The sequence below is a fragment of the Cynocephalus volans genome, chromosome 17 (genome assembly GCF_027409185.1).
Source record: "Cynocephalus volans isolate mCynVol1 chromosome 17, mCynVol1.pri, whole genome shotgun sequence".
Classification (NCBI taxonomy): domain Eukaryota; kingdom Metazoa; phylum Chordata; class Mammalia; order Dermoptera; family Cynocephalidae; genus Cynocephalus; species Cynocephalus volans.
This window is the reverse complement of record NC_084476.1, coordinates 4,634,563-4,652,090: the sequence shown is the minus strand read 5'-3', so window position 1 is coordinate 4,652,090 and position 17,528 is coordinate 4,634,563. Positions and strand designations below refer to the sequence as shown.

At 57.1% G+C, this 17,528-nt stretch overlaps 1 protein-coding gene across 1 annotated transcript in view; it reads right to left on the bottom strand.

The window, feature by feature from the left end:
* The window catches only part of ADAMTS13 (ADAM metallopeptidase with thrombospondin type 1 motif 13), a 30,588-nt gene that overhangs the window by 2,599 nt on the left and 10,461 nt on the right, over positions 1-17,528 (bottom strand). Inside the window, exons 10-27 of the mRNA XM_063082080.1 lie at positions 16,653-16,804; positions 16,479-16,542; positions 14,221-14,347; positions 13,563-13,711; positions 13,071-13,191; positions 12,444-12,524; positions 11,271-11,452; positions 10,209-10,344; positions 9,995-10,124; positions 9,170-9,352; positions 8,006-8,183; positions 7,260-7,380; positions 5,280-5,409; positions 5,019-5,198; positions 4,115-4,297; positions 1,891-2,095; positions 900-1,224; positions 269-415 (exon numbers count right to left, since the gene is read on the bottom strand). Of these exons, the coding sequence (XP_062938150.1) occupies positions 269-415; positions 900-1,224; positions 1,891-2,095; positions 4,115-4,297; positions 5,019-5,198; positions 5,280-5,409; positions 7,260-7,380; positions 8,006-8,183; positions 9,170-9,352; positions 9,995-10,124; positions 10,209-10,344; positions 11,271-11,452; positions 12,444-12,524; positions 13,071-13,191; positions 13,563-13,711; positions 14,221-14,347; positions 16,479-16,542; positions 16,653-16,804 (2,794 nt within the window). The remainder of the gene's footprint in view (positions 1-268; positions 416-899; positions 1,225-1,890; positions 2,096-4,114; positions 4,298-5,018; positions 5,199-5,279; positions 5,410-7,259; positions 7,381-8,005; positions 8,184-9,169; positions 9,353-9,994; positions 10,125-10,208; positions 10,345-11,270; positions 11,453-12,443; positions 12,525-13,070; positions 13,192-13,562; positions 13,712-14,220; positions 14,348-16,478; positions 16,543-16,652; positions 16,805-17,528) is intronic.

Genomic DNA, 17,528 nt, shown 5'->3' with positions numbered 1-17,528 from the left:
CAGCAGTGCAGTGGCTCCAGGGAAGACTGAGCTGAGTTCAAGTCCCCGACTCTCCCCCTTACTGGCAACGTGACTCTAAGTATCCGGACACATTATTTAATCTCACCTAGCCTCGGTTTCCTCATCTGCAGAATGGGGATAGTCACACCTCAGTCACGAGATGGCCATGAAAATTAACAGCAGGAATGCAGGTGGGGCACTGTGCCGGGAACAGGCATCTGGCAGGCCCCGTAACTGGCAGCAACTGCTCATGTGGCCCTAGATGTACCTGCGCTGCAGTTGAGGGAGCTCTCGAGGACATGGAGGGTCACCACCTCACCCAGGGGCCGCCCGATGGCCACCACACAGTCTGCCTGCCCTGGGCCTCGCATGTCAATGGTTCCTGCTGGCTCTAGGTGCTGCCTGCCACAGGCACCTGAGGAAGCAGGAGCACAGGTGAGCAGAGCTGCTAGGATCCCAGCAGGGCACAGTCTGGTGCTTTCTATGCTGAGGAAGTAGATGGGGGTGGTGGTGGCCAACGTCCCCCTAGACCCAGCGGAAGCCTTCTCAGGTGAGGGAGAGCACAGGACTGCTGCAGGTGCCCCAGCGAGAGGGAGGCACTGTGTGGGCAGTGCAGGGGCTCTGGGACATGCGGCCTGGAGTGCCACCGGAAGGTGCAGGACCTGGGGTACCGACTGAAACCTTCCAGTTACTTCCCCTTGATAGTAATCAAAGTGAGGTTTCGCTTTGCTAGGTAGGAAGGGAGCCGGCCCTGGGCCTGGCCTCCCAAGCCCATCCCTTCATCCCAACTGCATACATCCCAGCGGACCAAGTGCTCATCCTAGTCTCCCAGGTTCAGATACCTCTGCCCACCCCTCCTGCAGCAAGCATCCCCGAAAGAAAGGAGGAAGAAACATAACTGGACTCTGCCAGGCTTCCGTGGTGCCTGGGCAGGAGCCCCTGAGGCTGGGTTGCTGGGGAGAGGAGGCGGGCCCGGGCCCCGATCTGAGGCCACTCTGGGGAAGCACCAGCAGGGGCGGCAATGGTCTGGCCTGGAGCAGTGGCTTCCTTGTGGGGGGCCAGGCTGGGCGTCCCCTGCCCCACACAGGGCCCGGCCCAGCAGCCCCGCACTGTCGCTGGCTTGGGCAAGTGCTGGCAGAAGTTGGCTGACACGGGCACCTGGGCCTGGGGTCCAAGACAGGTGTCATGCCGGCGCTGGATGCCATCCCCACAGGACACGGAGCACTGCCATGAGAAAGAAGCAAGGAGTGGGTGCCCCTGCCAGGGGATGATGAGGACAGAAGTGACCCAGGACAGGAGCAATCCGAGACAACCTTTGCACAACCAGGGAGGCAGGCAAGTGTCTCCGTTCTACAGATGAGGAGACAGAGGCTCCAAGAGGTTACCTTGCGAGGGTTTTGTAGGTGGCAGGAGCTGGGATTCAAGCCCAGGGCCATAACTCTCACCCTCACAGCTCTCTCCCTCTCCAGCCTGAGAGCAGGGGCCAGGTGCTCCTTGGGGGGACACTCTCCTCCCGCACCCCAGCAGTCACTGCAGCCCGGTGTCTGACCCCCCATCCTGCTTCCGGGACTCTGTGTTGCCTCGTGCCCCCACACTGTGAACTCCTCCAGTGAGAGACGGAGCCCTATCCACCCCTTTCTTCCGAGGCCTTGCCAGATACTTGGCATGGGATGGCATTTGCTTACCGCGGGGAGTTGAGTTGTCTGCCTTTCACCCCATAGCATCTCCAGGCCTCTGGGCCTCCTAAAGCGCAGCTGCCCTCAGGTCTCTAGGCTTTGCTGTCTCTTCTGTCCCTAGTAACCCTCTCCCCCCAAATCTAGCTCTCCCCCACTTTCACGGGATCACAGTGGATCAGCCCCCAGGATCCCCCAGCCCCAGCTGCCATGTCACCTCTGTCCAGGTGCTGACATGCCACCGGAAGGTGCAGTCAGACATGAGGCAGGGAACACTGGCCTGTGGCCGCACCAAAGCTGCACAGGCCGCCTCATCCACCTCAGCGTCCCGGCCTCGGTCGAGTTGCACGCAGGCCACCAAGCGTCTAGCAGTGCCAAGGCCACAGCTGGCTGAGCAGGGGCCAAGGAATGTGACTTTCCACCTGCAGGAAGAGAAGATCTAGAGAGAGGCTGGGCCTCCACAAAGACGGCGCTCCCCTGAGTGGGCTCTGCTCAACCCTCGTCCCTTAGGTTCCAGACTGTGGAGACACTTAGTGTGGCCATAGAACCCCTCCTGTCTAGTCACGGGGCCACCAGCACCGGAGAGGTTAGGAAAGGCTCTGCAGGAAAGAAACCTCTTTTTCCCTTCCAGTGCCTCTCCCTTTGTCCCCTTTATCACATAACACCCCACAGAGCTGCCTGTGGTCCAGGTAACAGGTAGAGGAAAGATGTACCAGGAAAACAGACCTCAACATTCCATGTTCTACCAGGGAAGGCAGAGATTGTCAGGCTCAATCCTGCTCGTGTTAATTCGTAATCATTCAACAAATAATAATGCCAGCATTTTTCAGAGCCTGGACATGAACCCAGGCAGCCTGCACTGGAGCCTGGGTCGTGACTGTAACGTTTACGCCACCCCCACCACCCTGCGATACTGCCCTCAAACCCATGCCTCCCATGGGCCTGGTCCTGTTCTAGACCCAGGAGACAGCAGTGAACCCAACCAAGACTCCACCTCTCTGAGTGTGTGTGGTCCTTCACCCTCGGCACTGCTGCCATTGGGGACTGGATGATTCTTTCGGGGGTAGGAGGGTGGAGGGAGCTATCCTGTGCATTGTAGGATGTTTAGTAAAACCCCTGGCCTCTGCCCTCTAGATGCCAGTAGCACATCCTCTCCCTGGTTGTGACTATTAAAATATCTCTATGTATTGCCAATGTCCCCCGGGGGGTGAAATTGCTCCTGGAGAAACCACTGCCACAGAAGGAAGAGACACAGCGAACAGAAAAGGCGCCGTCAGGGGGTGGCAGATGCTGTAAGAAAAACAGCAGAGCAGAGTCATGGGCTGGGATGGCTGTGCTGTCTGGGCCCCGCTCAGGACGACCCTCACTGCTCTGTTAGTGTTGGCCTGAGCAGGGCCTGAGGACATCCAGAGGCGACCTCAGGCAGCGGGGAGCTAAGTGCAGAAGCCCTAAGTGAGGAGGATCCAGGAATGTTCCAGAATAATGACGAGGTTGGCGTGGCTACACCATGTCTGCAGGGGTAGCCAGAGTTCACGTGTATATGTAATTCCCATAAAACTCCGGATCATCTCTAAATGCGATGTGAAAAACACATAGCTAGGGGGCTTCAGCACAAGCACAGAATCAAGGGTGCTGTGCTGAGGGTGCCGGGTGGATCATGAAGCTACAAAATGCAAAAGAACTTGACATGGGAAGGGAGGAGCTGGGGGAGGAAAGCGGAACCTGGCTGAAAGCTAGACACAGACTCTGGCATGTGCGAGAACCCAGGGGCTGTTCAACAGATGCTGCCCGTAAACGGTTCAGAGGAGTGAGTTTGGTCCCTGCTTTGCAGCATACTCCAGATAAATCACAGATGAGTTAAGCATTAAACTTAAATGAAGTCTTATCTGTAATGGTGGATACCTTTAACACTAAGGAGACAGATATGAAGGTAACATGGCAATCTATTAAATGTGGGTGGCATAACATGGGTGTCTATTATGTTCTTTTCTGGATGTTTCTGTACAATATAGAAAAGCATTTCTTTATTAAAAATGCATATCTACCAAAAAAACATGAAAGAATGTGAACAAGATGGATGAATATTCACCCACCACCAAACTCCTCTTCGGACCCCACAGAACAGCACTCTGTCCTGTGTCCCAGCAGAGGCTGTGTCTGTGCTGGGAATACCTTTCCTCCCCCTCCCCATCAGGAAGGCTGGTGTCACACCCCAACACTGCCTCCACCACCTCCCAGGCCTCTCCACAACTGTGGCCCTTAGAACCAACCTCTCTGACCACATTAACCTTGAACTTCACCTCACACACCTGGCTCAGTCAGCCAGGTGATCCTGTCTCCCATAGTCTGCGCCACTGAGCTGCACTTTACCCAGGTGGCACCTGGCCTGGCATCTGCAAACACCAGGAGTCGCCCACCCCTCCCGTCACTAGCTGACTCACCTGGGTGGGCAGGGCTCCAGATTGCAGGCTTCCTGGGGCTCTGGGCGGGGCAGACCTTGGCACTGGGTGTCTGGCAGGACCTCCTCATCATTGTCCTCCCCCTGGGCCCGGGCACAATAAAGGATCCTCCGCACGACCCCTCCCCCACAGCTCATGCTGCAGGCTGCCAGCTTGTACCGCCACCTGGGGCAACCCAGAGTCAGAGTGGCCAAACAGTGCCCTGAGAACCCAGAGGGCCAAGTTTCCCCCTCACTTCCCGTGAAAGGGAAGAGACAGGAGGCAGGGAAGGGCCTGGAGAGGTTCTCTCTGGTGATCCCCCTTACATCCATCCCAAGAGGCTGGGCACAGGAGACGGAGAACAGACAAAGCCTCTTTATAGAAGGGAAAGCTGAGAGCAAGAGGCAGCAGGGAGGGCCAGGTGTCTGTCTGCACTAGCAGTCCCAACACACCGCCCCGCTGTGGCCTGCCCTGCCAGCCCTCGCAACCCCGCTCCTGCCATGTTCTGTACATTGCACCTAACACCATCCATCAAACTGTACATCCACGTCTGTCTTATCTATTGTCCACTGCCCCCACCCCCAGTGTCAGCTCCAGGAGGGCAGGGGCATTCATCTGCCTGTTCACTGCTGTGTCCCCTGGCTCCAGAACTGTGCTTGGGCACAGAAGGTGCTCAGTGGAAAGCAGTAACTAGACCACCAGCCATGCGCGCTCAAGGCAGCCCAGATCCCATGCAATGCACGCTACACACAGGATCATCTCATTACACCCCCCAAAGCCTCCCAGGGGCACCAATAGGACCCACTCCTGTGGGCAAGGACACTGAGGACCAGCAGTTGGGCCTGGAGATGAGGACAGAGCCAGGATGCAGATCCAGAGCTGCCTGCCTCCTTGTGAAGGGGCCCACCTGGCAGGGCAGGGCTCCAGGCTGCAGTCCTCAAGGGGGCCTGGCCGGGGCACTGGCCAGCACTTGGAGTGAGGCAGGGGGACAGGGTGACCGTGGTCCAGCCTCACACAGCGCACAGCCAACGGCACCCGCCCACCTCCGCAGGTCACTGGGCATGGCGCCAAAGCTCGGGTCTCCCACCTGCAAGAAGGCCAGTGCTCCGTAGGAGGCCACAGGCGGAGGTCAGACACCTTCCCTGCACAGCCTCCCTCACCCACTCACCGGGCAGGGCACGGGACTGCCTGGCAGACTTCCCGTCGGTGCTCAGGCTTGCTTGCCAAATCACACAGCTCTTCCTGGACAGACATCCTGAGGGCAGAGTCCATGCACACAAAACGCAGCTCCATCACGCCTACAGGGGAGAAGCAGGGATCCTGAGAGGTGGGCTCAGCAAGGACCGCAAGCTCCCAGATCACTGGACTGCTCCAGCAGAAAAGGCCCATGTTGGTCCGAGTCTTGGCTCTGCCACTTACAGCTGTATGACCTTAGACAAGTGACTCAACCTCTCTGAGCCTCAGCTTTTTCATATACTGGTGTCTACCTTGCAGTCACGTATAAAGATTTTTAAAGGGGAGGTATGAAGTGCCTGCACATAGTAGGTGCTCAACAAATGGCAGCTGCTCTTGCTCATTGAGAGGCGTTATAAGATTGCTGTATGGAAATCTCTCGCTGTGTTTACCAGAAAGACGTTAGTAGGGCCGATTTCTTCAAATCTCTCCTTTAGGAGTATCCTTAAAAGAAATCTCTTTCTGGTCTCAGTTCTAAGCATGCTAAAGTTTTACTGAGCAAGTGGTTAGGTTTTAGTTTAACAGCACTGTACGTCTGCTTGCACCCATGAGAATGGTCACTATCCAAGAGCGGGCTGGTTGGCTCAGCTGGTTAGAGTACGATGCTACAACACCGAGGTCAAGGATTTGGACCTCATACCAGCCAGCCACAAAACAAACAAACAAACAAACAAACAAAAAACGTAGTAGAATGGCCACTATCCAAAAGAAAGAGAGAAAATAACCAGCCTTGGCGAGGATGTGGAGAAACTGGAACGCCTGTGCACCGCTGGTGGGAATGCAAGACGGTGCAGCTGCTATGGCAACAGTATGGAAGTTCCTCAAAAACTTAAACACAGAATTACCATATGATTTGGTAATTCCTCTTCTGGGTGTGCATATACACCACAAAGACTTGAAAGCAGGGTCTCAAAGACATGTTCGCAGACCGGTGTTCACAGTAGCCCAAGAGCTAAAATGCAGACGCAGCCTAAGTGGCCACCAACAGACGAGTGGGCAAGCAGACTGCAGCAGACATCCATAATGGGGGATTTTTCACCCTTAAAAAGGCAGGAAATTCTGACATATGCTTCAACGCGGATGAGCCATGAGGACATCATGCTGAGTGAAATGAGCTAGACAAGGCCGGCCCGTGGCTCACTCGGTAGAGTGCGGTGCTGATAACACCAAGGCCACAGGTTCGGATCCTATATAGGTGATGGCCGGTTTGCTCACTGGCTGAGCGTGGTGCTGACAACACCAAGCCAAGGGTTGAGATCCCCTTACCGGTCATCTTAAAAAAAAAAAAAGAAATGAGCTAGACAGATCCTGTATGGTTCCACGTCTATGAGGTCCCTGGAGCTGTCAAATCCATAGAGACAGAAAGTGGAGGGGCGGGTACTGGGCTGGAGAGGGAACGTGGAGCTGGTGTTTCATGGGCACAGGGTTTCAGTTTTCAAGATGAAAAGTTCTGGGGACAAGGTGGTGATGGCTGCACCACAGTGTGAATATCTTTAATGTCCCTGAACTGTTCACTTAAAAACGGTCAAGATGGTAAATTTCATATGTGTATTTTACCACAATAAAACATTCGGGAAAACCAAAGAACACTATGTGCCTCAAAACTGATCCTGTTTCTCTGCTCTGGAGGTCAGTTTGGGGCTGGTCCCTCGTAACTCTGGGGACAGCAAGGAGCACACTCTTGGTGCCAACCTTGCCTGGCACGGCCACCCTTTCCCAGCTTTCAGCCACTCAGTGGACACAGGTAAAGTTGCTGGCAGGTACTTCGCTCCAGTCTCCTGGTACCTATGTCATGCTTCTGTGTAGTTTGGATTTTGTGGAAGCCACCTCTAGTGCTTTTAAGAGCTGGGCAAAATGCAGGTAGGTAGAGAGTAACCATGAGAGCTGGTCCTCAGGAGCGTCTGGGGGCCCTCACCTCGCCCACAGGAGACGGAGCACAGCCCCATCACAGGCATCCACACGTGTGCAGCACGAGCCGCCAGCCTGGCACTGCCCGATAGAGGTGGAGCCCCCTCCCCTGGAGACTTGGGGTCCAGCTGCAGGGGAAGAGTGAGGAGACGGTGGGTCTGGGATTCCCACCTCCAGACCTCTGTGCACCTGGCCCGCCCTGCCCATCCGAATCTTTTTGGGAGAGAGCAGGAGTGACCTGGTCACACCAGGACTCCCTCCTTGTTGCTCCTTTGGGGAGACTTGCTTCTGGTCTCCCGCAGATACCCTCCCCACACGCCCCTCTTGGCCTCTGCTGGCTCCTCATCAGCGTGAATGCTCCCTGCAGCTGGGGCTGAGAGCAGGTAGTCAGGAGTGGGATTTACAAGCACACCAAGCCCTGCAATCCCCCCAGCCCTGAGGAGTGGGGGTCAGCCAGTACCCCAGCCTGAGAGCAAAGTCACTCAGCCTCGAGCCTCTAGATGCCAGGTGGGAGCCATGTTTCTCTATGGAGCAACTGAATTAAACTCCTCCTCAGAAGCTTCTAACAGGGTCTGGATCCTCCCAGCCTGGCATGCAAGGTGAGGTCAGGGGAGCTCCCTTAACTTTGCTTCTAAGACTTTCACTGTCTACCAGGGGTAGCCCTGCAGGCCGGTACTCTCCCTCTGGCCTGGAGGACAAGGGTAACCAGTGCTCCTCACCCTTCCAGCCAGGTAAGGACTCCAGAGCACTCACATGGCCTGAAGGACATGCTGTCCTGACACAAGGCTCGAGAACAGGCGGCTCCTCATCTGTGGGGCAGGGCCCTGAAGTTGCTGGAGCCTCCAAACCCTCCTCCACACACGTCACGTTCTGCGAGGCCAGGCCTGCTCCACAGGCCGACGTGCATGGGCCGGCGTCTGTCACCTCCCAGCTAAGGATGGCACAGAACAGTCATCAGGCCCTGCCCCTGCCACCACCTGAAGGTGCAGCCCAGCTCCTGGGAGCAGGAAGGCAGTGAATCTGCTCCCCGATATCCAAGAGCCCAAAGAGGAGCCCCACAAAGAAGCAAAGCTTAGGGCTGTTTCCCTGAAGTGCTGGATTAACTGATGCCCTCCTAGACCTTCACGTTTCTGCTCAACAAGCTCTCTCTGCTCGGTGGCCAGGTACTCAGCCCAGCACCCAGGGTGCAGCGAGACAGAGCCCATCCCTCTTGCCCTCCAGGGACAAAGGCAGACTTTCAACCAGTCAGCACACTCCATGCATCATAGCAGGTGTCAAAGGGAATCACACCAGCAGGCTCAGGGGGACAGATGAATTCAGCCCACTCAGAGGTGGCAGCTGCCTGGAGTGCTGTGTTGAGAAGGGTCCTGAGGCTGCACCAGGCCCCAGCGGAAGAGAATGGAGGTTGCTATGTGCCAAGGACAGGAGAGGGGAAGGGCCCAGAGCCACATGTGGGCCACCGGTGGTCTAGGCCAAGCCCCTCCCCACCGGATAGACAGTAAAGCTGGAGCCCAGAGAGGGGAGGGACATGCCCAGTCACCCAGCCAGGTAGTGACAGAATGACAAGAACACAACCAATGTGGACACAGGGGATGAGAGGCAGCCCGTGGGCACCGTGGAAAAGATGACAGCAAAGACCAGGCGACGTCTGCTGCTCCACATTCACGTCCTCCCAGCACCTCCACATGCATCCTCATTCCACAGCAGGGGCTCTCAAGTTCAGAGGGAACTGACAGGCCCAGGGTCTCTCAGGTAGTAGGTGATTCTGAAGCCAGCACTTTTAACCACCCGATACGACTACCTGTCACCCAGGATGGCAGGGCCCGGCCAGAGAAGGGGGAACACTCAGAAGGGGTGGGGCTCGGCACAGGGACAAGCTTTGCCAGGAAGGTTCTGCCACCCATCTCCCATGCTCGCCTGGTGGGGCAGGGCTGGGAGTTGCAGGCTTCCACTGCCGCTGGTTGCTGGGCCACCGCTCTGCACTGGACTGGGGGCAATATCCTCAGGAAGTTGCCCTGGGCCTCCACGCAGTGCACCAGCCTCTCTCGCAGACCTTCCCCACAGGAGGCGCTGCATGGGCCGAAGTCTCCAGCCGCCCAGCTGAGGAGGAGAGGGGCGGAGCTCAGGCCCCTGGCCAAGTCCCCAAGCTGGCTCAGGCAGACAGGGTGGGAGGTAGGTAAGTCTGTCCAGCCAACTCTAGCTGATATGCTTCCCCTGGTCTGGGCCAGTCCCTGTGTTCCTGCAGGTACCTGACCACCAAGCAGGTAGGGCCAGCCCAGCCCACCAGCTCTCCAGGTGTCCCAACAGTGATGGCAGGCGGCTGCCCCAGTCCCATACCCAATAGGGATGGCCTTGTCCCTAACAGTTTGCTCCTACCAACTGCCCCTGCTAGGGGCCGGCTTAGGGCAGAGGCTTTCTACCATTACCTCCCTGAGTCTTCCCCACAACCCTGCCAGGTAGAATGACCATCTCCATCTTCCAATGACACCTGAGTTCAGAGAGGCCTCAGGCTGCCCAGACAAGGTGGCAACCAGGCTTACACTGTCACTGTGTCTGCCCTGAGTCTCAGTGTCTTCAACCTGCAAAGTGGGGACACTGACAGAGCCCACCTCACAGGGCTGTTGTTAGGACTAAACAATAGCATGAGCCCAGCCCAGACGACATCGGACCCCCGAGCCAGGATGAGAGCCCAGCAGCCACGGCTGACCAGCCCAGGAGCCATGCAGACAGCACAGCACTCACTACGGAGGGCAGGGTGCAGGGACACAGGGCTCCGGCCATGCTGGTGGCTGCAGGCTCCCTCGGCACCGGGCGGCCTCCACCCACTCGTTCCTGGCCTGGTCCAGGCAGCTGTAGGTCACCCAGCGCAGCCCTGGGAGGAAGGAGAGAGTGCAAGGCCACCTGTGTGCAGGGGGCACACCAGGCTGCTGCAGGCGAGCATTTCCCTGGGCCTCACCTGCCCCACAGCTCACCGAGCAGGACCCGCGCATGGCGGCCCAGGCCCAGCCCTGCGGCTGCTTAGGCTGGAAGTAGGTGAAGGTGATGTCTGGGTGAGTGAGGCCGCCGTACTCCTCGCCGTACCGCCTGTAAACCTGCATTGAGACGCACAGACAGACGGAGAGCTCAGGGCTTGTACAGTGGGCTGCCTGAGGGTCGCTCTCACGGCCGCCTCCCTGGGGAAGCCTTTCATTCCTCCATCTCTACATTCTTTCGCTCACAAGCTATCACTGGCGCTGACCCCATGCCAGGCTCTGGAGACAGCACAGAGCACAGGACAGCATCTGAGCCTCAAGGAACTCTCAGATGTGTGGGACGGCAGCGTGGCAGGCAGGTAGTTATCAAGCACGCATAAGTTTGGGGATAGGAGAGGGGAGGCAGGAAAGGGGGCTTGCTCTGCCTGGCCTTGACTGCAGAGACAGCAGGACCACTGGACTTGGACCCCTCAAGGGCCATTTCAGCCTACACTTATCGCTGCTCATCCCTCCAAATATCTCCCTCAGTAAAGCACATGTGGGGACACCTGCAGGCGAGCGCACACTGAGGACACATGGGTTCCCATGGACCCCGGCACATGCTCTGGGAATGCTCCCCACACCCCACAGCATGAGTGTCGGCTCCTCCATCCACCATCCCAGTGAGGTGGCCCTGCTGGCGGGTCTCCTTCCTCCCTCCTGGTGGCCCCCTCCCTGCGTGGCCTGGCAGCCTCTGCTCGTCCCAGACCTCAGCTCCACCACCCTTTCCTACCTAGGGGACCCCTGGCCCTCTGTCAGAACTCCAGGGCTTCTCCCGGGGCACTGGGCACAGCCACCTTTTATATTTATTTGTGGGACCAAAAGCCCTGTATGGAGTTCACTGTTGCATGTTGCCTAGCACAGGGCCCAACACATAGTAGGTCCTCCCTAAAACACCACTGAATGAACGAAAGAGCAGGTGGGCGAATGGATGGATGGACAAACAACCGGACAGCTGGAGCTGTGGAGGAAGCCCCCGCTGGCCTCCCCCAGACCCTCCTGGTAACCTGGATCTCAATGTCTTCCCAGGAGGGTCCTCGGATGTGGATCTCCTCGAGGCGGGGCAGCCGGTCCTCGGTGAGGGCCACCCTGTACTCGACACGGCTGTCTTCCAAGAGGGAGGGGTAGGTGGTGCTGGGAGAGATGCTCGCCTTCCCAGCCACGATGTAGCGCCCTCGGATCCTCACCGCTGCAGGGAAGTGAGGCCCTCAGCACGGGGAGCCGAGCACTGCAACCCTCCCAGACAAGGTCCTGGCTTAAGGAAGGAGTGGAGACGGCAACAGGGCCTGAGACAAGGAAGGTCCTTCTGCTCACAGAATATGATCCTCATGGCCATGTCTGTGGCTCTCCTCTCCAGGGTCCCCAGCCCTCCCAGACAGAGCCATCCTCCTGGCATCTCAGCCAGGTGGTCTCTGCGTCAAGAGACCCCCGCTCCCTCCATGTGCATGCCTTCCACAAAGCACACATGATGCTGACCTGGAAGACTTCTCCACGGTGGTGGCTCTGTGCCACCTCTCGGAACCTGGTGAGCCCCGTGACCTGCTCCCCCAGCAAGTGCACTCACACACAGAACTCTACCAACAGGTCTGGGGCTCAAGTGCCCCCATCCAAGAATTCAAAGGTCAGGTGTAGGGCCCCTCTGGAAATAAAGGCCTCCTGTGGCACTGGATAGTGAAGAAGGTGGCCTTGCTCTCTGGCCTTTGCCCCCGGCTTCTGAGAGGGAACATAGGTCACATGCGACAGGAGCATTTTTGTTTGGGGTGTGCCAGAAAGACCAATCCCGTGATTTAGGGTGAGGGCTTCGGGTCAGCTGGAGACTGAGATTACTCACTGAGCAGTCACTCAATCATTTAACTGATGGAGCCCCCCCAAAACTGCGCTCAGACACGGGCGAGCTTCCTGGGCTGGCCATACTCCTGAGCATGGCACACTTTGCTGCTGGAAGGGCACCGCATCCCTGAGACACAGAGGCCTGGGGCTTGGCTCCCGCGACACTCTGCCGCACATAGCATATCTTCCAGTGTTAAAACCAGCCTGTCCCCCTTCCCCAGCAACCGTGGTGTGACAGCTCTCCATGAGCTCTGGCAGCCTTCCTAGTGAATTACCAAGCTGAGGGGAGTCCGGGACCCCCTAAACTTGCCATCAGTGTCAAAAGTGGGGGCATCCTCTACTCAACTCACCCAAGTGTGTGAAGAGAGGCCTGTGGTTGACGACGTGTACATTGGTCAGGTTAGGAGTCACCGTCAGGAATGTGACGTATTCTAGGAAGAAGCAAAGGAGGGATGCACAGGCCTCACAGTCCTGTCACAGGTGAGGGAAATCGACCTCAGCTGGACAGAGAGAAACTGACTATGTCACGGGGGCAGTGAGTCCTCACAGGGAAGCGACCCACGAAGCGTGCCCTGACCAGGAGAAGGGCATACCAGAGAGAGGCAGGGCTCGAGTCCTCCACTGGCCATCGAGGCCCTGACGCCTGCCAATCATGTGACCTCTTCCATAAATGGCTCAAAGTCAAGGAGGCTCCCACATCCCTCCTTCACCTGCATCCCTCCCATGGGACTTCTTGAGCAGGGGGAAAGAGGCCAGCCTGCAGACTGCACAACATCCACATTCTTTCCACAGCTACAGTGAGCGACTGCTACTGAGGTGCCACAGCCCCAAAGGCAGCATCATTGCCAAAACCTGAGTGTGCTGCGGGAGGGGGCGAAGTGCAGGGAAGAAGCTGAGACCCGCGATGAGGCTTCCAGGGCTGAGCTGCACCAGGCTCTGGGCTGCGGGGCTCTCAGAGGCTGGAAGGAGGCCCCTACCTCTGGCTCTTCCTCCCGTGAAAGAGCCGTTCCGTGGGCTGCACGTGCTGTTGTCTCCTCCACACACCTGGCATGCATCGCGCACCTGCCCGGAGTCCATCCTGCCATCACAGCCAAACGCCTGTGCAAAGGGGAGTGGCAGAAGGCCAGTGTCATGGGAGGGTGCGTGCCTCCCTGACGCTACAGCCCTGCCAGCCCCGAGGTTCTAGAATTCACACAACCAGGCAGGGACATTTCTACAGCACCTGACGTCTACACAGGAAGCAAATTTAGAGAGCTGAGATGACCTGCCCAAGGTCACAGCACGGCCCTTAACCCAGGCTGACTCCAAGTCGGGCCCTATTTCGCCAGCACCAATCCCCTGCAGGCTGGAGTGCAGATCCGTCAGGCCAGCACCCCTAGCCCTGTCCCCCAAGGTCCCCTGATAGGACAGGCAGGCCTCGGGCCGCAGTGGATGGAAGGGTGCCTCTTCCATCACCCACACACACCTACCCTGCAGCTGCCTGCCACGCACAGGCTCAGGGTCCCATCCTCCTGAGGGCCACTTGGCACACACCGCGTCCCATCCAGGAAACTGTCTCCCCGCCTCACCATGAAGTTCTCACCAATGGCCCGGCACATGTGTCTGCACAGAGTGTCCCCTGGAAGGGCAGTGCAGATGAGGGGCAAAGAGGGTGAACAGGAAGGGCAGTGAGTTGGCTGCAAAGCCCCTCTGGGACCCTGCTCGCCCAGCCTTGCCAAGCTTGGTCCAAGTGGGTCCTACTACCAGCTCCTACACAGCTTCATCCTTTGCATTTGGGGCAAAGGTTTTATTTTCCCCATCCTACCTGTAAGGTAATAATCGCAATCCTGATCTAATAACTAACATAGTGAATTATGAGCCGAGGCGTACACCCCCGTGCACCATCTCCCTGAATCCTTCTAGCAACCTGGGAGGGAGATACTGCCATTATCTCTCCTTTACAGATGGGAAAGCCGAGGCTCAGGGACGGGATGTCACTGCCAGATCTGCTAGGGAGGCCAAGCTAGGATGGGACCTGTGTTCTGTGGGACGCCTGAGCCCGAGCCTGAGCCCCACTCTGACTGGTGCTGGAGTGACGGCGGGCTGGCCCCCAACGACCCTGCCCGCCCGAGGGCCTCCGGGCCCCACCTTGGCTGTACTCTGCGGCGGCGACCCAGCGGTAGAAGGAGGTGCTGCCCGGGGCGAGGTGCAGCAGCTGGCTGTCGGTCTCGGCACACTGCTCCGACATGAACTCCAGCTGGGTCTTCTCACAGGCCTGGCCGGGAGGAGGCAGAGGACAGTCACAGGAGGAGGCCCGGGGTGGGGGCCCTTGATACTGGGAGGCAGCACAGCACCCTGCAGTGTGGGGATCAAGATATGGGTGTGACCCCGCTCCAGGCTGTGCCTCAGTTCCCTGCTCTGTCACGTGGGGGTGACAGGAGCATCTGCCTCTCTGCTGATGGGAAAACTGCATCGAATTTGTAAAGGACACAGGGTAGCAATGATGAAAGCAGGACCGGGCACTGCCTGGGAAGCCTTGGTCCAAGGCCTGAACTTGAGAAAACAGGGCTAATTATTAAAAATCACTATTAATTATTACAATTAACATGATAGTCACACCATATTACATAACCAATTAACTATTAATAATATATAATAATTGTTAATAAACATTCACTATGCAGGTGCATCTAGAGGCAGGTAATTAGAAAAAGTGCAGATGGTCAGGAGCAAAGCCTTCACCACCAGAGCCCCGGTGCTCCAGTGGGCATCCTGGCCTTCTTTGCACTGGAGAGAAAAGAATTGAAGTCGACCCCAATGGCAGAAACAATGACCACGGCTGCTGTCCACGCAGGCCTGCCAGCTCATGTCCGAGGCAGAGAGCCTCCCTTCGTAGTCTGGGGAGCCTTGGGATCTGCCTGGAGAAGGCAGGGAGGGAGGGTCTCCCCACATTGACACACAGCCAGGGCCAAACCCAGCCCAGGGTTCTCCAAAGCAGGAAGCAGACTTTCACCAAGTGTAAAAAGAATCATTCTACCATGTCCCACCACCAGGATGGCTAGAATGGAAATGGAAAATAGCAAATGCTAGGGAACATGCAGAGAAACCCGGACCCTTGTACACTGCGGGTGGGACTGCAAAACAGTTCAGGTGCTGTGGAAAATGGTTTGGAGGCTCTGCAAAAAGGTAAGCATAGAATTACCATATGATCCAGCAATTGCACTTTTAGGCACTGCTATGATTTGAATGTTAGCGTCCGTCCTCTCCAAAATTCACATTGAAACTTAATGCCCAATGCAACCGTATTATGAGGTGTGGCCTTTGGGAGGTGAGCCTCTTGAATGGGAAAAGCACTTTATAAAAGAGCTGGATGGAGCTGGCTACTTTCTTCCCCCTCGCCGTGTCCGCAGGGTGAGGACAAGTTCCTCCCTCTAGAGGACGCAGCACCACAGCGTCATCTTGGAAGCAGAGAGCAGCCCTCACCAGACGTCAATCCTGCTGGGGCCTTGACCTTGGACTTCCCAGCCTCCAGAACTGTGAGAATACATTTCTATTGTTTATAAATTACCCAGTCTGTGGTGTTTTGTTACAGCAGCATAAACGGAGCCAAAAGAATTGGAGAGAGGGACTCGAACGTACATGTACAAGCCCATTCATAGCAGCGCTCTTCTCAACAGCCACAAGGTGGAAACAGCCCAAACATCCATCAATAGAGGAATGGATAAAGACAATGTGGCCTACCCGTGCAAGGGACTGTCACTCTGTCTTTAAAGCAAATGAACTAGTGATACATGTCACAGCACACAGGAGCCTTGGAAATGTTATGCTCAGTGAAAGAAGCCAGACACAAAAGGCCACAAACTGTGTGGTGCACATACGTGAAATGTCTACGATAGGTAAATCCATAGAGACAAGAAGCAAGTCAGTGGTTGCCAGGGACCTGGGGGAGGCGAGAATAAGGAGCGACTAGTTAACAGTCAAGGGCTTCACTCTGGAGTAATGGAAAGCTTGGAAGCAGACAGAGGTAGTGATTGCACAGCACTGCAAAAGTACTAAATGTGGCCACCGAGTTATTTACTTTAAAATGGTTGGTTCTGTGCTATGTGAGTTTCACCTCAATTTATAAATGCAGTAATTCACGGTGGCGTGTAGCAGACGGTATCCTTGAGGGGGCAGCTCTCATTGCACAGATGTTCTCTAGAGAGCAAAGGACACTCAGGGAGGGATGTGGGAAGCTTCGGGGTATCTCCTGGTCATCAGCAGGATGTCCTGGTTTATGCACTGAGGTCCCAGTGTCCCTCTCAAAAGTATCCTGGTGTGAACCACAGATGAGTCCTCCAGCCTTTCGGCTCCTGCAGGGCCCAGCGCTGCCCACTGCCCCTCTCGCTCTCCGGACACAGGCCTACCTGGGTGTTGCACATCTCAGCCTGGAGGTCAGCACCAATGCACGCATGTCCCCCAAAGGCAGGTCTGAAAATGCCCCCGAGACATGAGGGGTAAGAAGTGACCACTGCCCACAACCAGGGAGGGGGCTGCCGGCCGCCCTCCCAGATGGGAACAGTGTACCCTCTGCATGGTACCTGGGGTTGTCACACCGTCGCCTCCTGGTGACCACACCTCCTCCACAGGAGCGGGAGCAGGGACTGCGAGGGCCCCAGCTAGACCAGTGCCCATGTACCGCTGCCACGGGGGCCAGCTCAGCCAGGGAGCGGCAGTGACCCTTGGAGCACCACTGCAAGGCAAGGACAGCCTCATCTCCCACCCCATAGGGACTCCCCACACAGGGACTCCACACACACAGGAACCCCACCCACAGGGACCCCCAACAGAGACTTCACCCACAGGAACCCCCCACACAGGGATTCCACACACACAAGAAACCCACCCACAGGGACCCCCCCACACACAGTGACCCCACCCACAGGGGTCCCCAAGATACAAGGATTCCAAACACATAGGGACCCCAACACATACGGACCCCCAACATGCAGAGGGACCTCCCACACAGGGACCCAACATACAGGGACCCCATACACAGGGCCTCCACACATACAGGGACCCACCCACAGGGACCCCAACACGCAGGGATCCCACCCACAGGGTTCCCCAAGATACAAGGACTCCAAACACACAGGGACCCCAACACATACGGACCCCCAACATGCAGAGGGACCTCCCACACAGGGACCCAATATACAGGGACCCCATACACAGGGCCTCCACACATACAGGGACCCACCCACAGGGAACCCCAACACACAGGGACCTCCAACATGCAGGGACCCCTCCACAGGGAACCTCCCCAACAGGGACCCCACACACATGGACCCCCAACACAGAAGAACCCCACCCACGGCTACCACCCATAGGGACCCCCCCCATAGGCCCCCCCACACTCACAGTCACCCCCCAACCCCCACACTCCCCATTCTGCTTGAGAGCAAATGCTAAGGGGA